This window comes from Mus pahari, chromosome 14, assembly GCF_900095145.1.
Source record: "Mus pahari chromosome 14, PAHARI_EIJ_v1.1, whole genome shotgun sequence".
NCBI lineage: Eukaryota > Metazoa > Chordata > Mammalia > Rodentia > Muridae > Mus > Mus pahari.
In genome coordinates, this window is record NC_034603.1 from 36,308,947 (window position 1) to 36,332,999 (window position 24,053).

General features: G+C 47.3%; 1 protein-coding gene across 1 annotated transcript in view; it reads left to right on the plus strand.

Annotated features, from left to right (window-relative positions):
- Positions 1-24,053, plus strand: part of Pik3r5 (phosphoinositide-3-kinase regulatory subunit 5) — a 61,220-nt gene that overhangs the window by 18,261 nt on the left and 18,906 nt on the right. The window contains exon 2 of the mRNA XM_021212858.2: positions 22,992-23,107. Within this exon, the coding sequence (XP_021068517.1) occupies positions 23,005-23,107 (103 nt within the window). The 5' untranslated portion in view covers positions 22,992-23,004. The remainder of the gene's footprint in view (positions 1-22,991; positions 23,108-24,053) is intronic.

Consider the following 24,053-nt stretch of genomic DNA (forward strand, 5'->3'; position numbering starts at 1 on the left):
TAGCCTGAGTGAGCAAAGTGGAATCCTCAGCTTGGCAGGACCCCACAGGGAAGATGACATTTTTCCAGGGCCTGGAGCGTCAAAGTGTGCATGAAGAGTAATGTGGGGGTTTTGATGGTGGAACAGAAAGAAGGCAAGGGGTGGGTGTGGAAGGGCTCTCCTGGAGACAGAGGCAGCTTACTGAATGGGTTTAGGCAGAAGGCAGCAGGTGTGCTCTCTTGGGGGAGGCCAAGAGAGAAGGTTGGTGGTTGATCTTCAGCCCCAGATCAGGGCTTGACCATCCTTCCCTCCAAGGACTTTTAACTTCACTCGGGAGCCTTGTAAACCTCTGTAAGAACAAACGAACGAACAAACAAACAGTGAGGCTGGGGACTAGGTGGGATGGGACCCCTCTTGGGAAGCTTCCTGAGTGACCTTGCTTCTGCTGAATTTATCTTCTTTCTGTTGCCAAGGAAACCCACTGGTCTTTCCTGGAGCCCTTACACCATCTTACTAGAAATTCCCAGGGAATGTAGTTAGACCTGGGGGGAATCCTCCACGTGGCCCTCTCCAGATGCTTCTCTAAGAATGGAGATCTTTCTGTTTCTTTATCTTAAGGCTGACACGGTAATGTGACGGATGGGATTTGAAGCAGGTGTGGGAGGAACTGGCAGATAGTAATAGGTTGCAGCCTCCTGGGCTGGCTGTGGCAGGGAGTCCCCTGGCCCTGCTCCTCAAGCTGCAGAGTGTTGAGGTATTCTGACACATCCTGTGCCCCAGCCCACCACTGGCTGCTCTTGAAGCACAGGCCAGATGTGCAAATTCTGTGGCTGGGCTGGGGTGAGGGCAGTACAGCTTGCTTTTCTTGGAAATCATCAGTGATTTGTTAGAAAAACAGGAAACCCTGGGGCTGCCGCTGTGCATCTTGACTTTTCTGTGTTTGTTTTTGAGTTTCTTTCATCTATGCCAGGCCCAGGTTGTTTGGAGGGTGTTGCCACGCAGCCCAGCCCCACAATGCCTTCTTCTAGCAATTGTTGCCTGCCCACCTTCCTCTTTTCTCTCTCCTTGGGCTTCTGCAGCCTTGTCCTTTAGTCCCAGGGCTTGGTACAGAGATGGGTCAGATGAGGTAACCATGGAAACATGATGATGGATATCAAGTTAGACCGTTTCTTCTGTAAGGTCTGGAGTAGGCACCTGAGCGTGCCTCCCTCTGCCTCAGCCCCAGATCTATTCACCCACCCGTTGACTGTGGTTGGACTGGAAATAAAGCTACCTCTGTTTGTGGGACCTGCTGTCACTGGGCATCTGGAGTGGCTACCACTGACCTCCTGCTGTTCCTCGTATGATATCACCATCACAGGAAGTGCTTCATCTCTGCCTGGCTACATAGGAGCTGGAGGAACTCTCAGATATCACTCTCTGTTCATGGGGCCACTGCAGCTGAAAGAGGAGAGTGTCTCCAAGTGTCTGGAATACAGAGGAAAAACATGGAGGAGACAGATTATAGTTATGTGTGTATTGGATCTTTAAGAAAGTTCTAGAAAGTACTGCTGTTTCCTAGAGTCACCTATGGGGTTTTCCCTGAGTCTCATCAGGTCATGGGTAAGTGCTGAGGATGTCTGGTGGTTGATTAACTCAGACTGCTTTGCCGCTGCTGTTCACCTCCATAATATAACAGTGTGGAAAGGCCGGCTCATTATGAAGATCAGTGGCCCAGAAGTTATCCAGCTTGCCCCATTGTCTTTCAGTCTCCAAGAAGGGCCCTGGGGCATGAGATGGGCTGTGCCCATCATGAGAAGTCCTGACTGAGCTGTTGCCTGTCTTGCATTCTCTGCAGATATCTACCCCTGAGTTTTCATTCACTGCTGTAATCTTGACACCCTACCCCACCCCAGGGGAGCCAGGCTCAGGGACTGCTGTTTTGAACTCATATAAGAAGTCTGACGCAAGAGAGGTTAGAGACTCCCCCACACCACCCTGGGGGGTTGCTTGGCAGAGGTACTGAACTGTCCCAGAGACACAGTGTGGGGGACAGGCAGGTTTAGGGGAGAACCCAGAAAGCAAATGGACTGGGGGAACTCTGGACGGGACAGGGAGAGGGTCAGCCAGGTCACACCAGGACTTCAGGACACAGTGAGCATCTATGACTGATAGCAGCCCCCAGGCGTCATTTTGTCAGGGTTTCACAGCTAAAGGGCAGGCAGGGGAGGGGGAGGGGCAGAGAGTCTCACCTCCAGCTGTGCCTGGGGCCCATGAGAGAGGATGGAGGACAGGTGACATTTCTAACTGAAGGCCTGTGTTTCCTTTCATTATGAACATAGTCAACAAGTCCCAGTCACATCGGCAGCACCTGCACCTTTGTTGGCCACAGACATCCAGATGTGCCTGTGGGCATCGCTCCAGCGTTTGCAGATAGCTTTTGTCGTTTGTGCTTTTTAGCATTTCGGCATGGTGGTGGAAATCAGGATGACTGCTGGGTTGGTTATTGAATGTGTTAGTTATATCATTTCTTTAGGAACCAGCTTGTTTCACAGTAGTTAGCGATTGTACTTCCGTGGTGCACTGTTTACTTACCTTGTTGCTGTAGTTTCTCTCTCTCAATTTCATTTGACTTTATGATTTTATGTGTAGAAGTGTTTGGGCTGAATATGTGTCTTTGCACTACTGGCATTCCTGGGGTCCAGGAAAGCCAGAAGCAGCTCTGTGGGCGCTTGAAGGCAGACCTAGGTCCTCTGGAAGTGGACCTAGCCCTGAGCCATGTCTCCAACCCTTCCCCTCACCCCTGCTTCTCTGTACACGGCCTAGGACTCTAGCTTATGGAATGAATGATGCCGCCCACGTTTAAGGTGGGTCTTTTCTACCTCAGTCAACCTAATCTAAAACCTCCCTCAGAAACTTGCCAGAGGTTTGTCTCCATGGTGATTCTAACACTTGTCAGGTCAACAATCAACATTAACCTTCACACAATGGGATGTGCTTCCTTTGCAACTGTGATGTAATCTCATGCATTTAAAGCATTATTCTGAAGTCTATAGACTTCTCCAGACTATCAGGTAGACCCACAGTGAACAACAACAACAACAACAACAACAAAAAGATAAAATGTGCTCATTACTGGAGTGCATGTTACCAGAGCAGTCAGGACAAGAATTCTAGGCGTTCCCTGACAGCTGAGGAGATTTTAAGCATGGGGTAATCCAGAAGTTTCATCTTGGCTCTCACTGGTTAGAGGTCTTGAGAAAATGGCTTAATCTCTCAGATCTATGCTTCTCACATGCCAGATGGAGATAAATAATACCCTGAAGGATTGTTCCTGGTTAGGCACCAAGCAGGAGAGAGGTTCCCTCAGAAGCAGGAGGCCTGTGACTACAGCAGCAGCTTATTTAAGCCTAGGAGATTCAAGCATGATTCTTTTCTGTTACAGATGAATCTCTAGGCTCCATTCACTTCTGTTCATGTGGAAGGATACACTTGGATCACACCTGGAAAATGCTTTTCATCTTTTGCTTTGCTTGGCTGGAGTCTTAGGTATTCCCCAGGCCTGAATTTTGACATATGAGTATAGTCATTGAAGAAATACTTAGGGCATATCCATATGATAAAACATGTGATCCTATAAAACACGTTAAGCGAGAAAAAAACAAAAATACAAAAGACCATATGTCACATGATCCTGTTTGTACAGGATGCCCATAAAGGTGGAAGTAGATTCTTGGTTGCCAAGAATAGGGAGGTAGGTACAGGGCTCCTACTACATGATGGAGGTGTGCAAGAAAAGGCACTGGTGGTGGTTGTATAACATACTGAGTGTTCTAAACACTGGAGTGGACAATTTATAGTGATGAATTTACATGAACTACATCTCAATAAAAAAGCAAACTTCTGTACCATTAGGATAGTAGTAGAGGGGAGTTATGGGCACCTCTCACCCACAACTGGACAGTTTGGTGGAATGAGAGGTTCCTTATTTCTACTGAAACTCACACGGGGAGAACTTAACTGTCTGAAGAGGCTTCTGTCAATTAAACAAAGAGAATCAATAATTAGTCACCTTCCAAAATGAACAGTATCAGACCCTCATGGTTTCATTAGTGAATTCTAATGAACGTTTAAGGAAAAAATGCTAATAGAATACTAAAATCTATTCCAGAATATAGAAGATGGCAGAGTGTTCCTTGACTCATTTTTAAAGGGTCTCACTGTGTAGACCAGGCTGGCCTGGAGCTCACCCTGTTACTAGACTCCAGCTACCTCTGCCTCCCAAGTGCTGAGATCAGAACTGTGTACCACCATGCCCAGCTGTAAATCATTTTCTGAGGTCAGCATTACACTAATGCCCAAATCAGAAAGAAGTGCTTACGTCAACATATTGTATTTTAACTTCAAGTTCCAATTATTCAAGGTTGATAAATAGAAAAGCAGTCATGGCCTGGGGAAGTTGATTTCGTTGGTACAGTGCTTTCCCAGCATGCAAGAAGACCTGGGTTTAGTCCCCAGCATCGCGTGACGTGAATGTGGTGCCACAGGCCTGTAATTTCAGCACTCAGGCTCTAGAGGCAGGAGGATTAAGAGTTCAAGATCAGTCTTGGCTACCTAGCTGTCTTAAAAAGAGATAAATAGGATCGGCAGATATAGACCAGTATTCCCCATGTCCATGGATACAACAATCTTTAACAGTTAGAGAACAATCTTAATCCAACAATGCATAAAAGAATTCTCACCACAGCCATTGTAGACCACGAAGGTTTTATTTCAGGTGTATGATGCTTAGCATTTGAAAGTCAACTGGTGCAGCCCATGACTTCCACAGGCAACAAAGAAAAACCATAATCATATCAATACATTTGGAAAACTATTTTTTTTTGACCAAGTCTAGCACCCAGGCATAGCAAAACTTCACAGCACACTAGGACTAGAGAGTCATGTCTTCAACCAGGGAAATCGTGATTACAAAAAAACGTAGCATCATGCTTAACGTAAAGAGACTAGATACCTCCTTACTAAGGTTAGGAAAGAGCTTAAAGATGCTTGCTCTCCACTCTTACTCAAGTTCATACTAGAAGTCTTAGCTAATGCAAAAACCAAGAAAAGGAAATATGGCATCTAGAGGATGGGAAGGAAGTCGCAACACTGGTCTCATTTGTGGATGAGAGTGTTGTCTATATGGATCATAAAGAATCAGCAGCAATATGAAAATGTCTTGACCCAGCAGAGAGTTATAGCAAGGTTGGAGGACTGATGATATATAAAAGTCAATTTTATCTCTATATAGATCAGTAATGAAATGTTGCAATTTGAAGTTAAAGGAAACCTCGGTACCATCTACCTGGACATCAAAGATGAAGTAGTCATGTAAAATCTAATCTGTAATGAAATACTTACTGGATCAAGAGCTGTATGTGGAAACCCCAAAACCAATGAAAGAAATCTGAGAAAATATAAACAAATGGAGAAGTATTGCAGTCCCATGGATCGGAGACCTCACTATGTTTAGGGTATCCATTTCTCCATGATTGATTTATGTCATCAGTGCAATCCAAACCAACATATAAAGCTACTTTGCAGATACGGACCAGTTTATTCTAAAATTCATATGGAAAGGAAAGGGACCTAAAGTAGAGAACGCAGTATTGAGGGAGAACAAATTCAGAGGGCTGCCATGATGGACGTCAGGACACACAGCATTGTGCTATAGCATACTGAGGAGAAATAGACAGATGGGTCAGTAGCGCAGAAGAGAGAGCCCAGAATCAGATCCACGAAAGTATACAATCAACTCATCCCGGACAATGGAAACAAGACAATAGAGCAGACATGAAGTCTTTTCAACAAATGATGCTACAGACATGTAGCATACACAAACATTTCACATAGAAAAATTAATAGGGGTTGGAGAGATGACTGAGTGGTTCAGAGCATTTGATGCTTTTCTGGAAGACCCAAGTTCAGTTCCCTGCACCCACGCCAGGATGTTCACGACAGCCTGTAACTCCAGCTCTGGGGAATCTGAACCCCTCCCCTGGCCTCTGAGGTACTTGCACACACACGGCTTGCTTCTCTCTGTCCCTCTGTCTCTCTGTCTCCCCTCTCTCTACTCCCCTCTCTCTCACACACACATACACCAGAGAAAGAATTACGTAAAAATTATTCCAACTGAATTCTAAAAGTGAAGTCAAAACAGCGTAGAGAATAAAAGCTCTAGCCAACGCAGAAGCAAATCCAGATGACTTTGGATCTGTTCATGAGTGTTTATCTCGTTTTATAAAGCCTTTGTTTTGAGGCGGGATGGTAGAAGCTTGCAGATGTACAGGGGAAAGGGAGCTGCGGCCAGGGCTCAAGTCTTCCATGTGCCACTGAAGCAGCTTCTGGGAGTGTGATGCTGCAGGCAGAAAGGAGTACCGCCTTTCAGCGAAATCCACCAACAAGCACCCTCTCCATCCATCTTTCTCTAGGGCGGCTGAGTCTCTATGGACTCAGAAAAGTCTCCTCCTGCTATCCCTTGCCTGCCCGCTGTCCTAGCTCCATCTCTGTTTCCGTGATAAAATACACTGACCAAAAGAAACTTAGGGAAAAAAGGGTTTATTTGACTCATAAATCCAGATTTCAGTCCATCTGCTTGGTCTCATCTAGCTCTCTCCTGTCTTATCTAGCTCAACCCCCGCCCCCCCCGAAAGACATGCCTGAGGCCAACCTAACCTAGGCTGTCCATCAGTTGAGTCTCTCTTTCAGAAGATCCTGGGTTGTGGCTACTTAGAATTCAAACTGGTTAGTGACGGTTATCATAGCCACATACCAGTTACCAAACTTCATGTCAGGTCAAACTTGTGGTCCAGGCACCCAGTTGTCAGCAATGGCAGTGGTGGTATTCATTACCCACACTGCTTGCCCTAACATTGCCAGATCTCCATCAACTACTGCAGTGGGAAACTGGTAATATCAGTCTTACAGCTCGTGGGGTACCAATCCATGAACTCGAGGTAGAGCTTGGTCTCCATGGTGGCGATGGCAGCATTGACACATTTGTGGCTAAATTACTATGGTACGACAGGCAACAGACTGCACGTTTAACACAGCAAGGGTCACATTTCTCCATCTGACTAACTGGCTCAAACCAGGTGTAGGCAGTCTTTGCTAGGAAGGCTCTCATAGTAGGCTTTCCCAGAAAAGGTCACAGAGGCCTATGTGGCCAGCAGGAAGGGGATCCAGGGTCGGTGTGGCACTAGGTCTGGTCTGGGATTCTGTCAGATCAACACACCTGTGGCACCATCAAATCTGAAGTGGTGAAGGTACCACCCAATTAATGAAGCCGTTGAGGTTAGTAGAGGTTGGTGTTCATATATACAATGCAAGCAACCACTCATACACATAAAAAAGAAATAGATCTTTAGAAGAATTGTTTTATTTTTTTTTAAAAAAAGGAAAAAAAAACAAGAATTAAAAAAATATATACCAACTGGAATCCCACGGGAACCCATCCTGGCAGGGGCATTGTGGAGTTTAGAGTTGTTCTCTATTCTCAACATGGCAGTTGCTCTCTTAGTGTGGGGAGGAGGCAAAGGGAGGGAGCCAAGAATAGATTTTGTTTTCATGCATGTTCTGGTCTTAAGAGTGGTTCTTAGGAAGTTTGGGCTCTGACCTGAACCCTCTTTCTTTGGCCTTTAGCTGAGAGAAAAAAGGAGGAAGCTGGTCTTCCAGGCAACGTGCCCTCACTGTGGGTGTCCAGAGTTGACCTAATCAACATCTCTGCAGACTGAGTCACCGGGGTGTTGTCGTCGGTGTGATTTCCCCCCAGGCCTGAGGAATATCCCCTATTGCTCATATGCTCACGGGTACATATTGGGGTGGAGCTTTGGTTTGCATACTTATTGTACAAGGAGACTCAGTCCAGGCCCCATGCCCAGTCATGGAGTCAGAACCATTTACACGGTCGACAGTCCCCTGTGGCCAGAAATGGAACCAGACAATTGTAATGTAGCCACTGGGGGAGCAGAGAGATGGTGGGTAATGTGGATAATGGCCTTTTAACCAGCCCCGGAGGTCAAAAGACCTACCTTAAAGCAATAAGCTGAGAGAGTCAGTAAGGTAGCTGAGTGGGAAGTGACTCTTGTCACCAAACCTGAGACCTCAAGTTCAACCTGGGGACTCACCTGGTGCAGGGAGAGAAGTGACTGTTGCTAGTTACATTGTATCATAATAACACATTATGTAATAGCAATCATCCTTCTGTTGATAGATCAGGGTGGTGCGTGGGAGGTTCTTTTGAATCAAACTTTCTATGAACAGTCTTGCACAAGTCTCTTGTCAACATAAGGCTTCACTTCTTTTGTGGGAAGGAACACACTAATTAGGTCAAAGGCTAGGCGATTGTTTAATTTTGTGAAACTGCCAAACTGTTTTTCAACTTTGTACCATTTCACAACCCCATAAACAATGTGTGATTGTCCTGTATCCTCATCAACTTGGTATTGTTATTCTTTATTTTAGATATTATAGTGTCAGATTGCTTCATTGTGGTTTTAAATCTGCATTTTCTGATGACTAATTGTTCCGATAATATTTTAATGTGTTTATTGCCCACTTGTATATCTTTTATTAAGCATTTGCTCACTTCTGGGATAGGAATCATTTGCTCTGTGTGTGTGTGTGGTATGTGGTGTGTGGTATGTATATGTATATGTGTGTGTAATATTGTCTTCTAGTTTCTGGCTTGTTTTTAGCTTACTTAATAATCTCTTTCAAAAACTAGAAGTTGAAAACAATTATAAACTCCATCTTGTCAACTTTTTAAAAAGATTATTCACTTTATTTTACGTGTGTGTTCGCCTGCATGTGTGCCTGGTGTACGAGGGACAAAAGAAGGCATCAGTTCCCTGAAACTGGAGGTGAGTTATGAACCACCTGATGTGGGTGCTAGGAACCAAACCCAGGCCCTCTGTGAGAGCAGCAAGAGTGGTATACGTCGTCTCTCCAGCCTGCCCCCTTCTTAGTGCTCCCACACCTCTCCCCTCCCCCTTCTTAGTGCTCCCACACCTCTCCTCTCCCCCGTCTTAGTGCTCCCACACCTCTCCCCTCCCCTGTCTTAGTGCTCCCACACCTCTCCCCTCCCCCTTTCTTAGTGCTCCCACACCTCTCCCCTCCCCCTTCTTAGTGCTTCCACACCTCTTCCCTCCCCTTCTTAGTGCTCCCACACCTCTCCCCTCCCCCTTCTTAGTGCTCCCACACCTCTCCTCTCCCCCTTCTTAGTGCTCCCACACCTCTCCTCTCCCCCCTTCCTAGTGCTCCCCACACCTCTCCTCTCCCCCTTTCTTAGTGCTCCCACACCTCTCCTCTCCCCCCTTCTTAGTGCTCCCCACACCTCTCCTCTTCCTTGTTTTCTTCTGGGCCCATGGATGCAAAGGTCAGATCTTTTGCTAAGTCCTTCAGACTCCTTGTCAGTCTATCTTTGTCTCTGTCGTTATCAATAGGTGATGCTATTATCAAAGTTCAAACGTGTATGTTTCTCCTGCTCTGTCCTCTATTCTGGTGTTGAGCCTACACCTTGCGGGGGGGGGTGTTTGTTTGTTTGTTTTTTGTTTGTTTTTAGACAGGATCTCTCTGTAGCCCTGAGCTGTCCTAGAACTCACAGAGCTCTGCCTGCTTTTGTGTCTCAAGTGCTGGAATTAAAGGTGTGTGCTACCATGCCTGAATGCATTTTTATTTACTTATTTTAGTTCTCATTTGTAACATATTCATTTAGTAATATTCTCATCTCCTTTTTCTTTGCTTACCTAACTTCTTTCTTCCCTCCCTCTTTCCTTCCTACTTTCCTCCTTCCCTCTCTTCTTCCCTCCCTCCCTTCCTCCTTCCTCCCTCCCTCCCTTCCTTCCTTCCTTCCTTCCTTCCTTCCTTCCTTCCTTCCTTCCTTCCTTCCTTCCTTCCTTTGTGCTTAGGGAGTTTATAATTGCCCAGTGAAGCATCTCCCGTGGATGCCTTAAAATTTTTGACATCTCTCATCCCAGTAGTGACATCTATTGACTTTTTAAAGTATTTCTTTCATATTTTATCTGTGTGTCTGGGGGGGGGGTTCTGCATGTGAGTATAGGTGCCTTGAGAACCAAAGGGGCATCAGATTCCCTGGAGCTGGAGTTACAGGTAGCTGTGAACCACTTGATATGATTCTGGGAACAGAAGTCGGGTCCCTTGCAGGATCAGCAAGCACTCTTAACTGCGGAGCTGCCTCTTCTCTCCAGCGCCCTGTCTACAACTTTTAAAATATAGTTCTTGACGTGACATGGGTTTTTTTTAATGTACATGTTATGATGATGATGATGTGTGTGTTATGTCGTGTATGTATTTGATAGCATGTTTGTGTGCTTGTGGAGGTCAGGGGCTAACATTAGGTGACTTTTCAATTTCTTTCCACCTTGGTGGTTATTATTATTATTATTATTATTATTATTATTATTATTATTATTATTTTGAGACAGTCTCTCTCTAGTTTGGCTACTCTCGGCTAGTTTGGCTGTCCAGTGAGCTTCATGGATCCTTCTGTCCACTCCATCCCATGCTCCAGTCCTCTGCCCCGGTTATAAATGTGACCTGCCATGCCTGGCTTTCTGTATGGGTGCTGGGATCACAACTCAAGCCCACAGGCTTCTACACAAACCCAGCCATCTCTTCAGCCCCACGACAAGTTCTTCTTTATTAAGACATGGTCACTGTGGGTACCGTGGGAGTTCTGAGGATCAGAATCTCATTTCAGCCTTACGTTTTAGCTGCCTTCTCTGACATATCTCCATCAGGGAAGTGAGGATCTTTTGCCTCATTACTGCTAGATGGGGGTGGGGTCCTGGTTCTGCACTTAACCTCAGTGACGTTGGGGAGGGCCCGTGTTACTAATGGGTAGAGAGGGAGTGCAGCTTCCTATCAGGCCTCTGCCTGTTCCTCTCTGGCTGGAAGGGACAGGAGTGCATCATTACTCTCCAGTGTTACCATGGTGGTGGGAGAAAGGATGACCTCACTTTTGCAAGGTTACCAATGAGAGTCTAGACTCTGCACTAGACTTCCCTTAACACCACCTGTTGGGTCATGGGGATACTTATTATCTGGGATAGAAGCAAGGTTCCACTGACTACTGACACCATGGGATGGGAAGAGGCTCTTGACCACTGTGAGGATGAAAGACACGGCTTTCTTCTTGGCTTTCTCTGTCCCTTGGCAGAGGTCTGGGGAGCCTCTCTGCAGAGGGCAGAGGGGAAGCGTACACTTGACCATCCCTGGTGGCAGTGAAGCTGTACTTTCTGCGTGGAGCGTGGATGGAACAGAGACCCTGTGGGTTGAAGGCTGTCTGTCTTGTTAAGCTGCCCCATTCCTTGTCCTGGGAAAAACCAAGTTTTTCCATTCTGTATGCCCTGACGTTTTAGGTTGCTCGCTCTTCACTGTTGAGTTGAGACTATGCAAGCAGGAAGAAAGCCCAGGGAACCTGCTTCTGTGTGCTCCTGCCCTGTGTCCCCAAAGTCCTTGGCTGTTCTGCCTTCCTCTACTCTCCAGAGTCCCTTGGGATCATGGTACCGATACTGTACCATGGGCAGGTGCACTGTGTGGGAAGAACACAAAAAAGAAACATTTCTTTCACAGCTGTAACACCTGTTCTTTGTGTGATTAAAAGCAAGATTTAGGGGTTGGGCAGCCCAGCTGCAGAGGGCTTGCCTAGCATGCACAGAGCCCTGGCTGAGATCCCTAGCACCTCGAGAACCAGGTGTGATGGTAATGACTGAGCTCCTAGTACTGTTGAGGTAGAGGCAGGAAGAACAAAAGTTCATGGTCATTCTTGACCGGGTATGAGTTTATGAAGCCAGCCTGGGCTAGCTAAAACATTGCCTCAAAACAAAACCAGGGTATAAGTTATCAATTATTATAAAATGTTGTGATGAATATGTCTAATTTTTCCTCTTGGAGATAATTGTCATTAGCACGTTGGCATGTGATTTTGTTTAGATGGAAATACAAATACATATAGAAATTTTGAATCAGGGCCTCACTATGCAGCACTGGTTATCGTGGTCTTGCTGGCCTGAAACATGGCTATCTGCCTGTCTCTGCCTCATGAATTCTGGAATCAAAAAGCATATGCCACTGTGCCTGGAGAACTCCGAATGTTTTAATAAAAGAACAATTGGAAAAAAAAAATCTCAAGATTCTTTTGGCCACAGTTCCCAGAAACTAGATAAAGATAGTCTGCTAGATAAAGCAGAGTAAAGTTGACGAGAGGCTCCAAACATTTCCAAGCAAGACTCCTGAGCCAGTTGCCTGTCACCCGCCGTCTCCCTCCTCTCAGCGTAGCCTGTTGGGTTTTTTTGCTTTATGATCATAGAACTCTCCACGTTGCCATGAGCTCCTGGGTCCTTCACTTCTGTCTTAACAGGATCCCTCGTTTCACTGGCCACTAACCTGTGAGAGCCCAAATATAGATAGGCGAATCTCCCTGCAGTCAGGAGAGGTGCAGCTGGACAAAGCAGAACTTTCCTTTGTTACCCCCAAATCCTCTTCTTGCTAAGCTTTTCCATCTCAGCAAATGTACCCCACAAGTCTTCATGAAAGGAGAATGCAGAAGCTATCAAACACCCCATAAATGTGCATATGCACTTGGGGACTTAACCTTAGTCAGCCATAATTCCAACTCTACCCAATGTCTATTGAGATTTTTTTAAAATTAATTTTTATCATTTTAAATTAAATATATGTGTGTATCTCTGTGGTGGGGGTATGTGGCTTTCAGTTTAGAGTGTCTGCATAGGTGTACCTGTTTCTCTCTGTTTATAGAAATGTGTATTTCCCCTTCTCTGTACATTTGGAAAGATAGCACCAATTTGTAGTGAATGGTCCCTCAGTGTTCTGGAGAGTTCTGGACTGGACTAAACAGGACTCTGAAATCAGTGTCTGCTTCATAAAAAGTTGTTAAAAAAAAAAAAAAGCCAGACATGATGGCACACGCCTTTAATCCCAGCACTTGGGAGGCAGAGGCAGGCGGATTTCTGAGTTCGAGGCCAGCCTGGTCTACAAAGTGAGTTCCAGGACAGCCAGGGCTACACAGAGAAACCATGTCTTGAAAAACAAAACAAAACAAAACAAAAAAACAAGTTGCAAAAAACTGGTCCAGAGAGATGGCTCAGTGGGACAGGGGACTTGCTGACAAGCCTGATCCCACATGGCAGAAGGAAGAGAACTGAATCTTGCCAAGTTGTTCTCTGATCTCTCTACCCACATGCGCACACGCTGAGGATGCAGACCTTTGCCTGTCTAGCAAAGGGTGGGAATGAATTCCCACGAACCGTGTGGAGGAAGGATGTGGGCTTTCGGAGTTAGACCAGCTTCGGATGTGCTTCTAGCTCGGGCCATAGGACCTGTGGTGACAGAAACATGAATGACAAATGGCTTAACCTGCTTGGGCCCCAGGAATTGTGGGTAACCACTTCAGGAGACTGTGGTCATTAAATGAAATCGGCAACCGGAGCTGCCTAGCACAGAGTGAGACAGAGAAGACACTGTAGCAGGCAACCAGCCTTCTGTCTGCCCGCCTTCCTCCTTCCCTGCTCCTTCTGCCTGCCTCATTCCTCCCTACATGCTCTCAACCTGTGGGTCCTGACCCCTTAGAGGGGTCAAATGACCCTTTTGCACAGGTCCCCTAAGACCATCAGAAAACACAGACATTTACATTATGATTCAAAACAGTAACAAAAAATACAGTTACAAAGTAGCAATGAAAATAATGTTATGGTTGGGACTCACCTCAACAGGAGGAACTATATTAAAGGGTTGCAGCATTAGGAAGGTTAAGAACCACTCACTACTCTAGACTGAAATTCATGGAGAATTGACATTTCTGTGTAATATGACACCAAATTTATTTTTTCTACTTGTGGTTAAATGCTCATACCATTTCACATACCGTCTTAACCATGTTTGGATGAACCATTCAATAGCCTTAAAAAGATTTTTTTTTTTTTTAAACCATAGTATCCCCAAACTGGTTTCAAACTTGATGCGGAACTGAGGATGTCTCTGAACTTGTGATCCTCCTGCCTCTACTCTCAGAATGCTGGGGTTGCAGTTGGGCACTATCACACCTCTTTATGTGGTATTCGGGGGTCACAGTACTTTACCAGGCAAGCCATCCCCCACCCCTGTTCAGTAGTCTTAAGGCCATTCACCTAGGAGTGCAATCTGTCTCCAGAACTCGTTTTCATCGTATGCATCTGTACCCATTTAACCACTTCCTATCTCCTTCCCTCAGCCCTTGGCAACCATCATCAACTTTCTATCCCTTTGACTAACAGCTCTAGGTGCCTCCCCCAAGTGCAGTCATGCATTCCTCTATTCGCAGCTTCTTGCGCCCAGCAGAGGATGCTCAAGGTTCATCTGTGTCAGGATTTCCTTCCTTTGAGAGACTGAATCACACACATACACACACACACACACACACACACACACACACACACACACACACACCCCTTGTTTGTCCATTCAACTCCCCATGGACACTTGGATTACTTCCAGTCTTTGGCCACTGTATCCAACGCCTCTAGGAATGTGGACGTTCATGACCTCGCTTTCAGTTACTTTGTGCATCTATCCAGAAGGGGAGTGACAGGATCATGTGTCCATCTTGCTGTGTATCTTTAGAGGAAGTGCCTTGTTCTCCCGCAGCTGTTACCTTGTCTTACATTCCCAGGCAGCATGCACCAGGCTCTGACTTCTTCACAGCCTAGCATTTACTTTGTCCTTCTTTTTCTCTAATAGTAGCCATCCTGATAGGAGTGGCCCAGTTTTGATCTGCACTTCCATGGTGACGAGGAGTGAAAAGGATCCTATTACTACCAGTGGTACCCTGTATTTGTGTGGAGTCAGCTTGCCCGTGTGTGGAGGTCAGAGGACAATGTTGAGTAATCTGTTTTCTCCTACCTTTATGGATTGAACTGAGGTCACCTGCTTGTGTGCCGATGGCCTTGTACCGATTGAGCCATCTCATTGGCACTGAAAAACACCTTTCAAGTGCCACCTGCATCATATTTCTCTGGGGAAATATTCCTTCAAGTCCTTCGTCTATCTGAGCGGTGATGGCGATGGGGTTGAGGTGTAGTCCTTTGCCTGTCTGGATATTAGTCCTTTGTCACCCGAACGACAGGGAAGTCTTCTGTTCTGTGGGCATTTCACTCTTGACTGGAGCCTTTGATGCAGAGTTTTGGCTCTTAGATCTAACTTAGTTTGGGCTCTGAGGTCTAATTGCCCAGGTTTTTCTTTTGTGCCCTGGTTTCTTTGGTGTGTGGTGCTTTGAAAGAGACATGTCCCCATAGTCTTGGGCTTTTGAACACTTGGTTCTTGGTTGATGGCATTTTTTGGGAGGTTTAGGTTGTGCAGCCCTGAGAGTGGACATATGTCACTAGGGGTGGTCTTTGAGATGATGATGATGATGATGATGATGATGATGATGATGATGATGAAAGAGCCTCCCCTGATTCTAGTTTGCTCTGTCTGCTTGCTTGTGGTTACGATGTGAACTCTCAGCTTCCTGCTCCAGCTACTGTGCCTGCCACTCCTCTTGCTGCCATACCATCCCCTCAATTGCAGGCTTTAACCCTCTGGAACTGTATGCCCAAGTAAACTCTCCCTTCAGAGTTGCCTTTGTCCCAGGGTTTTACCCCAGCGACAGGTATAATTAGCACAAGCGTTATCACCACGAAGCCATCTACAAATCAAGGGTGACCAAGCTTCTTCCGCATGTCCAAGGATTCTAGTTTTATTATTCATGTTTAGACTTGTGATCCTTGCTGCTGCATCGCTTATGTATAGTTCTGGATCTTTCTGCATAATGAGAGGGTTTGGGTTTCCATTTGCTCTCGTCTTTTCTGTCTCTCAAAAGTTTTATTCATAAAAATTGCTTATTTTTTAAAGTTTATTATCTTTATTTCTCTTGATGCTATTATAAGTGGGGCCTTTCCCCTAGGACATATCTTAACTTAAAGATTAAGAATAAAGAAATATGGGGCTGGAGAGATGGCTCCGTGGTTAAGAGCACTGACTGCTCTTCTGAAGGTCCTGAGTTCAAATCCCAGCAACCACATGGTGGCTCACAACTATCCATAATGATATCTGATGTCCTCTTCTGGTGTGTCTGAAGATACCTACAGTATACTTAGATATAATAGCAAAATAAATAAATCTTTAAAAAAAAAAGAATTGAGAAATATTAATTTCTATGTTAATTTTTATCCAACAACATTCTCCAATTCTTTTCATTGTTACAGCCATATATTTTTGTTGTTGTTAACTGCAGTTTCTATAATATATCAGTAAGGGGCAAGTATAAAAGACAGCAGCTCAACCACTGACAAAACTGTAGTTCTTTTTTTTTTTTAAAGATTTATTTATTTATTTATTTATTATGTGTAAGTACACTGTAGCTGTCTTCAGACACACCAGAAGAGGGCGTCAGATCTTGTTAAGGATGATTGTGAGCCACCATGTGGTTGCTGGGATTTGAACTCCAGATCTTCGGAAGAGCAGTCGGGTGCTCTTACCCACTGAGCCATCTCACCAGCCCCAAAGCTGTAGTTCTTGAAAGACATATGATTTAAAAGATCTCATAGCTTAACCACGCACTTGGCCTGCCATTACTCAGACTACTCAGCTGAGCCAGAAATGAAGTGAGATTGAGAACTTCAGAGTACAAAGCCAAGCGATTGGGAGCAGTGAGACCAGCCAGCCTTGCAGCCGCTGTCCACACAGTGCTATCACTGTAGTAACTATACCTAGTGTAAGTGTCCAAAACAACTATTTCGGCAGCAGTAGTCTTCCGTAAAATGGTTGTTTGTTTGTTTGTTTGTTTTTGTTTTTCCAAGACAGGGTTTCTCTGTAGCCCTGGCTGTCCTGGAACTCACTCTGTAGACCAGGCTGGTCTCGAACTCAGAAATCTGCCTGCCTCTGCCTCCCAAGTGCTGGGATTAAAGGCGTGCGCCATCACGCCCGGCCCATAAAATGTTTAATACAAATCTGAATCTGTACTTTAGGCAATATCGTGACCCAACATGAAGAGAAAGCGTATGACCGACCCCAGAATGATTCAGAAATCATTGTAAAAATGACCCGGGAATTTCTGCCCTCACCAATGCATTTTGAACTTTTGCTAAACCAGAGTTCACAAAATAGATATTTGAGAACCTGTTCCAGTAACTCTAGGAACAGGTTAGAAAAGTAATTCAAATTAACTTGGAGGCGAGAGCTGAGGTGACTCATACCATCGGGAGGATGGGAGCTCCCATTTGAGCAAAGTGAGTCTGTGCTCAGACTTCCACTGTCTCTGAGGGCAAGCCCTCCTCAGTAAGGTCAGCTAGCCCTCTGCACTGGCTCAGAAGAGGAACTTGAGCAGGAAGAAGCCATCGTTTAATGTTTTAACCCTGCCCATCAGGGGAGCCTGCCTGGCAGCAGCTGGAATTTTACAAAGGGGACCCCCCTTAATGAGGGGAATCCCAGGATTGGGCATCCGATACTGAACGGAGCAGTATCTTGCTTCCCAAGCTTTTGAAAAAGGTCTCGTCTCATTGTCTTCTGTCACCCCTTCCCCAGAGCCAGTGGGGTTCTACCCACAAGTCATAAGGAATGGCAGATGTCACTGAGTCATCCTGACAAAACGAGCCTCGTGCATGGCCAGGCGAGGAGCACAAGGGCTGATCTCACAGGCTCCCCGGATGAGCTCACCCCCACTCTCATCTCTGTAGTTCACTGAGGGGCTCCCCCACTGGGCTTCTATTGCCTCCCTCAGTCTCCCAGGCCAAGCATTCAGTAGGTCCCAACTTTTTTTTTTAAGTCATCTATTTGTTTTTATGTCTATGGGTGTTTTGTCTGCATGTACATCTGTCTGCATACCACGTGCATGCCTGTTGCCCAGGAAGGCTAGAAGAGGTTGTTGGATCCATAGAATGAGAGATAGATGGTTGATAAGGCACATGTGAGAGTTGGCCATTGAAACCTGGTCCTTTGGAAAGTCAGTACTAGTAACCGCTGAGCCATCTCTCCAGCTCCAGGTCCTAACTCTTAAGATCCTGGACCAACACCTAGATGGCAGCAGTATTCTAGGGAGCCCAGCATGTCAGTGACTCTGCCCCGGGCTTGGAGGATATCTGGCTCTTGACCTTGGTTGTCTCCTTAGAGTCAGGGAGCACCAAGGAGTCCACAGGAGGAAGGATGGAAGGTCATGGATCGGCAGGTACTGGAGAAGGGCGCTGCTGACACTGGGGAAGTCGGCTAGCAGCCGACCAAGATTCTGGACCCTGATACCTGTAAGGACAAGGGCATGGCAGAAGAAAACATGGTGGCCGAGAAGGCTCATTCGTGACTCACCTTTGCATCATGACAGTGTAAGGCAAAGGTGACTCACACTGGCCTCCCAGCAAGACCAGCTTGTCCATCATTTCAGGGGTTGGGCAGAGGGGTGACTTAACAGCCAGTTCACACTTCTATCCTTCCCTCAGGATGGAGCAGCAGGGCCCAGGTTGCCACCATGCACAGAGTGTCCTCTTCTGAATAATGAGGGGGTCCATTTTCTGGAAGAGGCAGGCCGGGTTGGGCAGCTGGTGTAGACAGACACGCCAGGGCTCAAGATTACCAGTAACCGGGAATGTCAACCTCTTTAAGCAAAATCCCAAGAATTGAGCTTTCCCTTGGAGTGCACTGGTTTTCTTTCCTTTCTAAGCTGCATCTGATTTGCTGAGGGGCAGTGAGTGCAGAGTTAGGAACCCGGACTCCCTGGGTGTGTATGCTGGCTTTGCTACCTGTGATGGTGTGTTTATGCTCTGCCCAGGGAGTGGCACTATGAGAGGGTGTGGCCCTGTTGGGGTAGGTGTGTCACTGTGGGTGTGGGCTTTAAGTCCCTTATCCTAGCTGCCTGGAAGCCAGTCTTCTGCTAGCAGCCTTCAGATGAAGATGCAGATCTCATAACTCCACCTGCGTCGTGCCTGCCTGGATGCTGCCCTGCTCCCACCTTGACGATAGTGGACTGAACCTCTGAACCTGTCAGTCAGCCCCAATTAAATGTTGTCCTAATAAGAGTTGCCTTGCTCATAGTGTCTGTTCACAGCAGTAAAACTCAAACTAAGCTACCACCTCTAAGCTATGTAAACTCGGGCAAGGTATTCTACTCCTCTGTGACACTAATTGCCCATCTTTTTCTCCTACCCCACTACTGTCCCACAGAGGTGGTCTAGGCCCTCCTGCCTCTTACTGCTGGGTTTTCCCACCCTGGTGACGACTTACTCAGGTAGAGTAACAAAACTGTCCAAGCCCAGCTGTCTTCCTAGTGGCCTGCTTACCCACAAGTGGACTTGCGAGCTGTCCTTCTGCCTCTTCCCTGTTCCCTGCCAATGTTCCTGATGAATTGGGTGTGACTCGGCGGTGTCTCACCTGGTAGGAGACTCATATCCTCAGACAGTGTCTTCAGGTCCCTCAAGCTCTTGGTTTTAGGGAGCAGGTCCCCCTTCCAGAAGGGTCGATGACCCTTTTCCCCTTTTCAGTCTTATGGCGATGAACACACACACACACACACACACACACACACACACACACTGCTGCTGCTGCTGTTCCAGGTCCCTGCAAACACCACCAAGATAGTTGCAACCACTGTCCAAGTGCCTTCTGGAACTTTAAACATTGATTTAATTATACATTCTGTGTTTATGTGTGAGTATGTCTATGTGGATGCAGGTACCCAGAGAGACTAGAGGAGTTGGATGTCCCTGGAGCTGGAGTGACAGCTGGTTGTGGGCTGCTTGGTGTGGGTGCAGGGGACTGAAACTAGACCCCCTGCAAGAGCATTAAGTGCTCTTAACTGCTGAGCCACCTCTCCAGGGAACCTTAGGATGTAGGGCATTCAGCACTCGGAACTTGGGGGTTTGGGTTCAGCCACAGCTAGGAAGAAGGAAAAGTCCTCCTCGCTCCCAGGCTCTTGGGAGTGGCATGGCTTCCCTATAGTTCTACCGTGCTCCCGGTGGCCTAGAGCAGGCTCCGTATCCCCTTCAGCTTCCATACTCCTCTTGTGGAAACTGAAGGGCTGTTGGGCAGCAGGCTACGTGTCTGCTTTGCCACCGGGATGCCAGAGCGTTCCGTGAAGCATGCCCCTCAGGGAAGGCAGAATACAGCTTGTGATGGGGTGGGTGGGTGGGGGGTGTCCCAACCTGTGTTCTCCCTGGGGAGAAGCAGCAGGGGAAGGAATAGATGCCATGACTCTCATCCCCTGTGTACCCAGACACAGCTGGGGTCTAAGACTGGTCCACGTGCCAGGCAGAAAGGGGATACTGAGCTGGGGATGAGGCAGAGTCCGGTTTAGTCTGGTGAGTGCCGGTAGTACACTGGGACTGAAGGCCTTCTCTGGGAGAGTTAGACACGGTTCTATGGTCTCCCCTCACAACTGGGATTCCCCCAAGGATCCCTCTTCAATCCTTGACGAAGGAGCCGGTCCCTGCTTGTCCAAACTGCTTTATTCATGGTGGAAGGGAATGCATAGACTTTACTCAAGGTGAAGCAGGGATTAAATACCTTTTGCAGAAAGGGATGCCCAGGAAGGGAAGCTCATTGGCTAAACATTCCGGGGCATATCTTGATCCCTCATTGGCATGGAGAACTGTAGGTTTTTATGCTACCTGATTAGTTGTCATGGTCCTCTCAATAGGGTGTCACGGTTACGTGTTCCAGGACAGGTAGACTCTGGCTGGGAGCCAGTTCCAACACCTGCTATTCTCAATTATGACAGCTGAACCTGCTTCAATCTTACCAGGTCTTCTGTCTGGTGGTATGGTCCACTTGCCCACAAAGGACCAGCTGGGGTGAGTTCCCATCTCCCTCAAGGACTTGGCCTAGGGTTGATGGAGGAGCAGCAGCTATGAGGACAAAGGCTAGGTTTCATCTCTAAAGTTGTCTGTGTGGAGGTTTCTACTGTTCCAGCGGCAGGTGCCATCAGCTCCAGGCTGATAGACATGATGTATAGGAGCTAGTGTTTGGACTGTCACCGAGATCAGCCGCTCATCACAGGTGTTAATCCCATGGGCATTCAGCCTCGCTGGGTACCAGCACAGCCCAGGATGAAAAAATAGCCAAGCTCAGGAAACTGCCTTATCTGTCTGGGGGCAGTGGATTCTATGTAGTTTGAAGGTGAATGTGGCAGCTGTTCTGAAAGGGCTTACAGATACCTTGAGGCATCTCAACATCATCAAAGATAACATTTAGGGGCTTGATCATGAACAGTAAATGAGAATTCTTCTTAACTCACATCACCATCCCAGTATCTGGGGCCATGGAACCCAGGTCAGGCTGTGTTCCAGGCAAGCCCAATGTCCTGACACCCAGCTCCAGGGTCTAGGTCCTTGGCAAGCTCATTCCTACACCCAGACCTTGGCAATACTATCTCCTCTTCTGGAATCCTCTTCCCCTCACTTAACCCTAGGTGTCCCTGTCTGGCTTTAAGTCCCCTCTTTGAAGACACTAAACAACCTACTGTGTGGCTGGCCAGCTGTCGCTCTTCCAGCACCATCCACTCTTCATAGCCTATGTCATCTCCCAGGAGTCCCCCTTTGTATGGTTGTCGGAGTCAACGTCATCCACCCAGGAACTCATGTCTGCTCTGTCCCGGGCACATAGTAGGTGGTCAGGAAATGGAAGCAGGCATGGTTCGTGGGTGCTGCCGTGCCATCCCAGTTTCCTGATGCGTCATCCTCTAGGGACATAGGTGGGACAGCTCACAAAGAGCTTACTTTCCAGGGGTGCTTGTTCTCCCTGTAGATGGGGAGATAGGAGGATTTGCCTAGTTTAAAGCTCTGCGACCGGGCGTCTGGGTCTGGGAGTGTATCCCTCTTTGCATGTCCTTTGCATGGCTCAGTTTGGTGGTTCTGCTTCCTCTTCTGGTTTCCTGGTTGGTCCTCAGATCCACAAGACTGCTCCAACACTTCCTCAGTGTCCTGGATGACCTGCCCAGGGACAAGGTCCGCAGTGAGATAAATCTCTGAGGGCAGGCGAGTGTGGCAGAGATGGTTGTGTGGTATAGATCTCTCAGGGGATGCTCAGTTAGGGCCTTGTGTTTCCTCCCCACAGCCTCTTGACATCTGCACCATCACCATCCCCACTCCACAGATGAGCAAACTGAGGTTTGGGGGAAGCTCAGGCACTTGCCTCAAATCTCAAGACTAGGGAAAATCAGAGTCCAGTTTGGGTCTTACTCTGGTGGAGGCTACAACCTGGCTCAATCACCATGACAAATGCCTGCCATAGCTTCTGAAGGACCCAGAGAGCTCTCCCCAGAACCAAGACATGGGGTTAGCCCTATTGGAGACTCTGAGTTTCCCAACTGGTGTTAAAACTGCCTGAAGCCCCCTCCTTGTGGCCCCCTAGTTGGGCCAGCTGGGCCTCAGGAAAATGTGGAAGGGCAACAGGCAAGGGCTTTGGATAGACTGCAAAACGCTCAAGGCAGAAAGAACCTGGGCATCTGAGCTGAGGTTGTATGGGTTGTATGGGAAGAGGCAACATGTCGGAAGAGACCCCCACCCTTGTCCTAGCACTTGCAGTGGCATTGGGGTGTCCAACATGCGGAGGGAGATCCTACTGCCCCACCCCTGCAGGACCAGGAGACACAGGTCTGGAAAATCACAAGAAAATCTCCCATGTGGTTTTGATTCCCCTCTGGAGGTTCCTTGCCCTGATGTCAGAGGTCTGGCCATTCTTTAGATATCCCTGGGTATCTCCTGGGCACTTGGCAACACTCCTTCCTGCCCAGTGAGTAGGCACATCCCATTTCCCATTCCGTTCCCATCCTGGAAACTCTCTTTCTCTCCTGTAGACAGGCAGGAGCCTCCTTGGGCAGGGCCCAGAGCACCCAAGTGGGCTGCGAGTGCCAGTCTTACGACTGTCCTGATGGGCTGAGGGCTCCCCTAGCCTAGTGCTCTCCAGGAAAGGAGCCCAACGAGCTGATCGGTGTCTATCCATCCCCGAGGCAGGCAATGACTCAGGATGCAGCCAGCAGCCACAACGTGCACAGAGGACCGCATCCAGCATGCTCTGGAACGCTGCTTGCATGGACTGAGCCTCGGACGCCGTTCTGCTCCCTGGTCAGGTAGGTCTGGGGGACTGGGAGATGTTCCAGAGCCTCAGATGAAGGTTTTATCCAGAACCTCTGGGCTTGCTTCCTGAATCTCTTGCCTAAAATCCCAATCCCTTCTTACGCTGATCTCAGCTCAGATGCCACCTCCGAGGACAACTTTCTCTGTCCTTTGGAACTAGATAGGTTTGGATTAAGACTCTCATTGACAATACAACCTTGTACAATCCACTTGTCCTTGTGAGAACCCGATGGATAATGGAAATAAGAATGACTAGAAGCAGGAACCTGGGCAGAGGGAACGTGTATGGAAACCTAGCACCATAGTGGTACAGAGTAATGGTCAGTGAAGAATGTTTTTCCTTCTTCCTCCCTTCCTAGGTTTTGATATAGCCAAAGTTTACATAGTGTTGGGGCCAAGCATCATTAAATAAGAAATAAGGAAATATCTGGCTTCGGCACTGCTGCTTTTGTTGTTGTTGGGTTTTTTTTCCTTCTCATTTTCTTGCAGTGCTAAATGTTGAACCTAATGTCTCTTGTCTAATTTTCTAGACATGAATCTAGAGGCGAATGCATACACTTCCAGGAGCTTCCAGGGCTTTGAAAAGCACCCACACACCCAAGGAAGCCTGGCCCCCAGCTCCACGAAGGCCACGCCCCTTACACCCCCTGCTGTGATCACTCCCTGCCCCACAGATGCAGCTCTGTCCCTGTGGTCACCTCTTGAATTTTTAGGGGTTTGCCCTGGCTGATTTCAGGGAAGTCAGGAACCAGCACATTAAGAAAGTCCCAGTGACAAGGAAGGGCTCAGAGCTTTTCGATGCAGTGAGTCCAGCTTCCCCTTCCTTCCTGGGCTCCTCTGCTAAGCAAGTCTTAGGAAGCCACATGACTGTCTCGGACATGGGGTGGAACTCTTGTCTTGTAGCAATTTTTACCTCTGGCCTGACTTCCTTGCATCTGG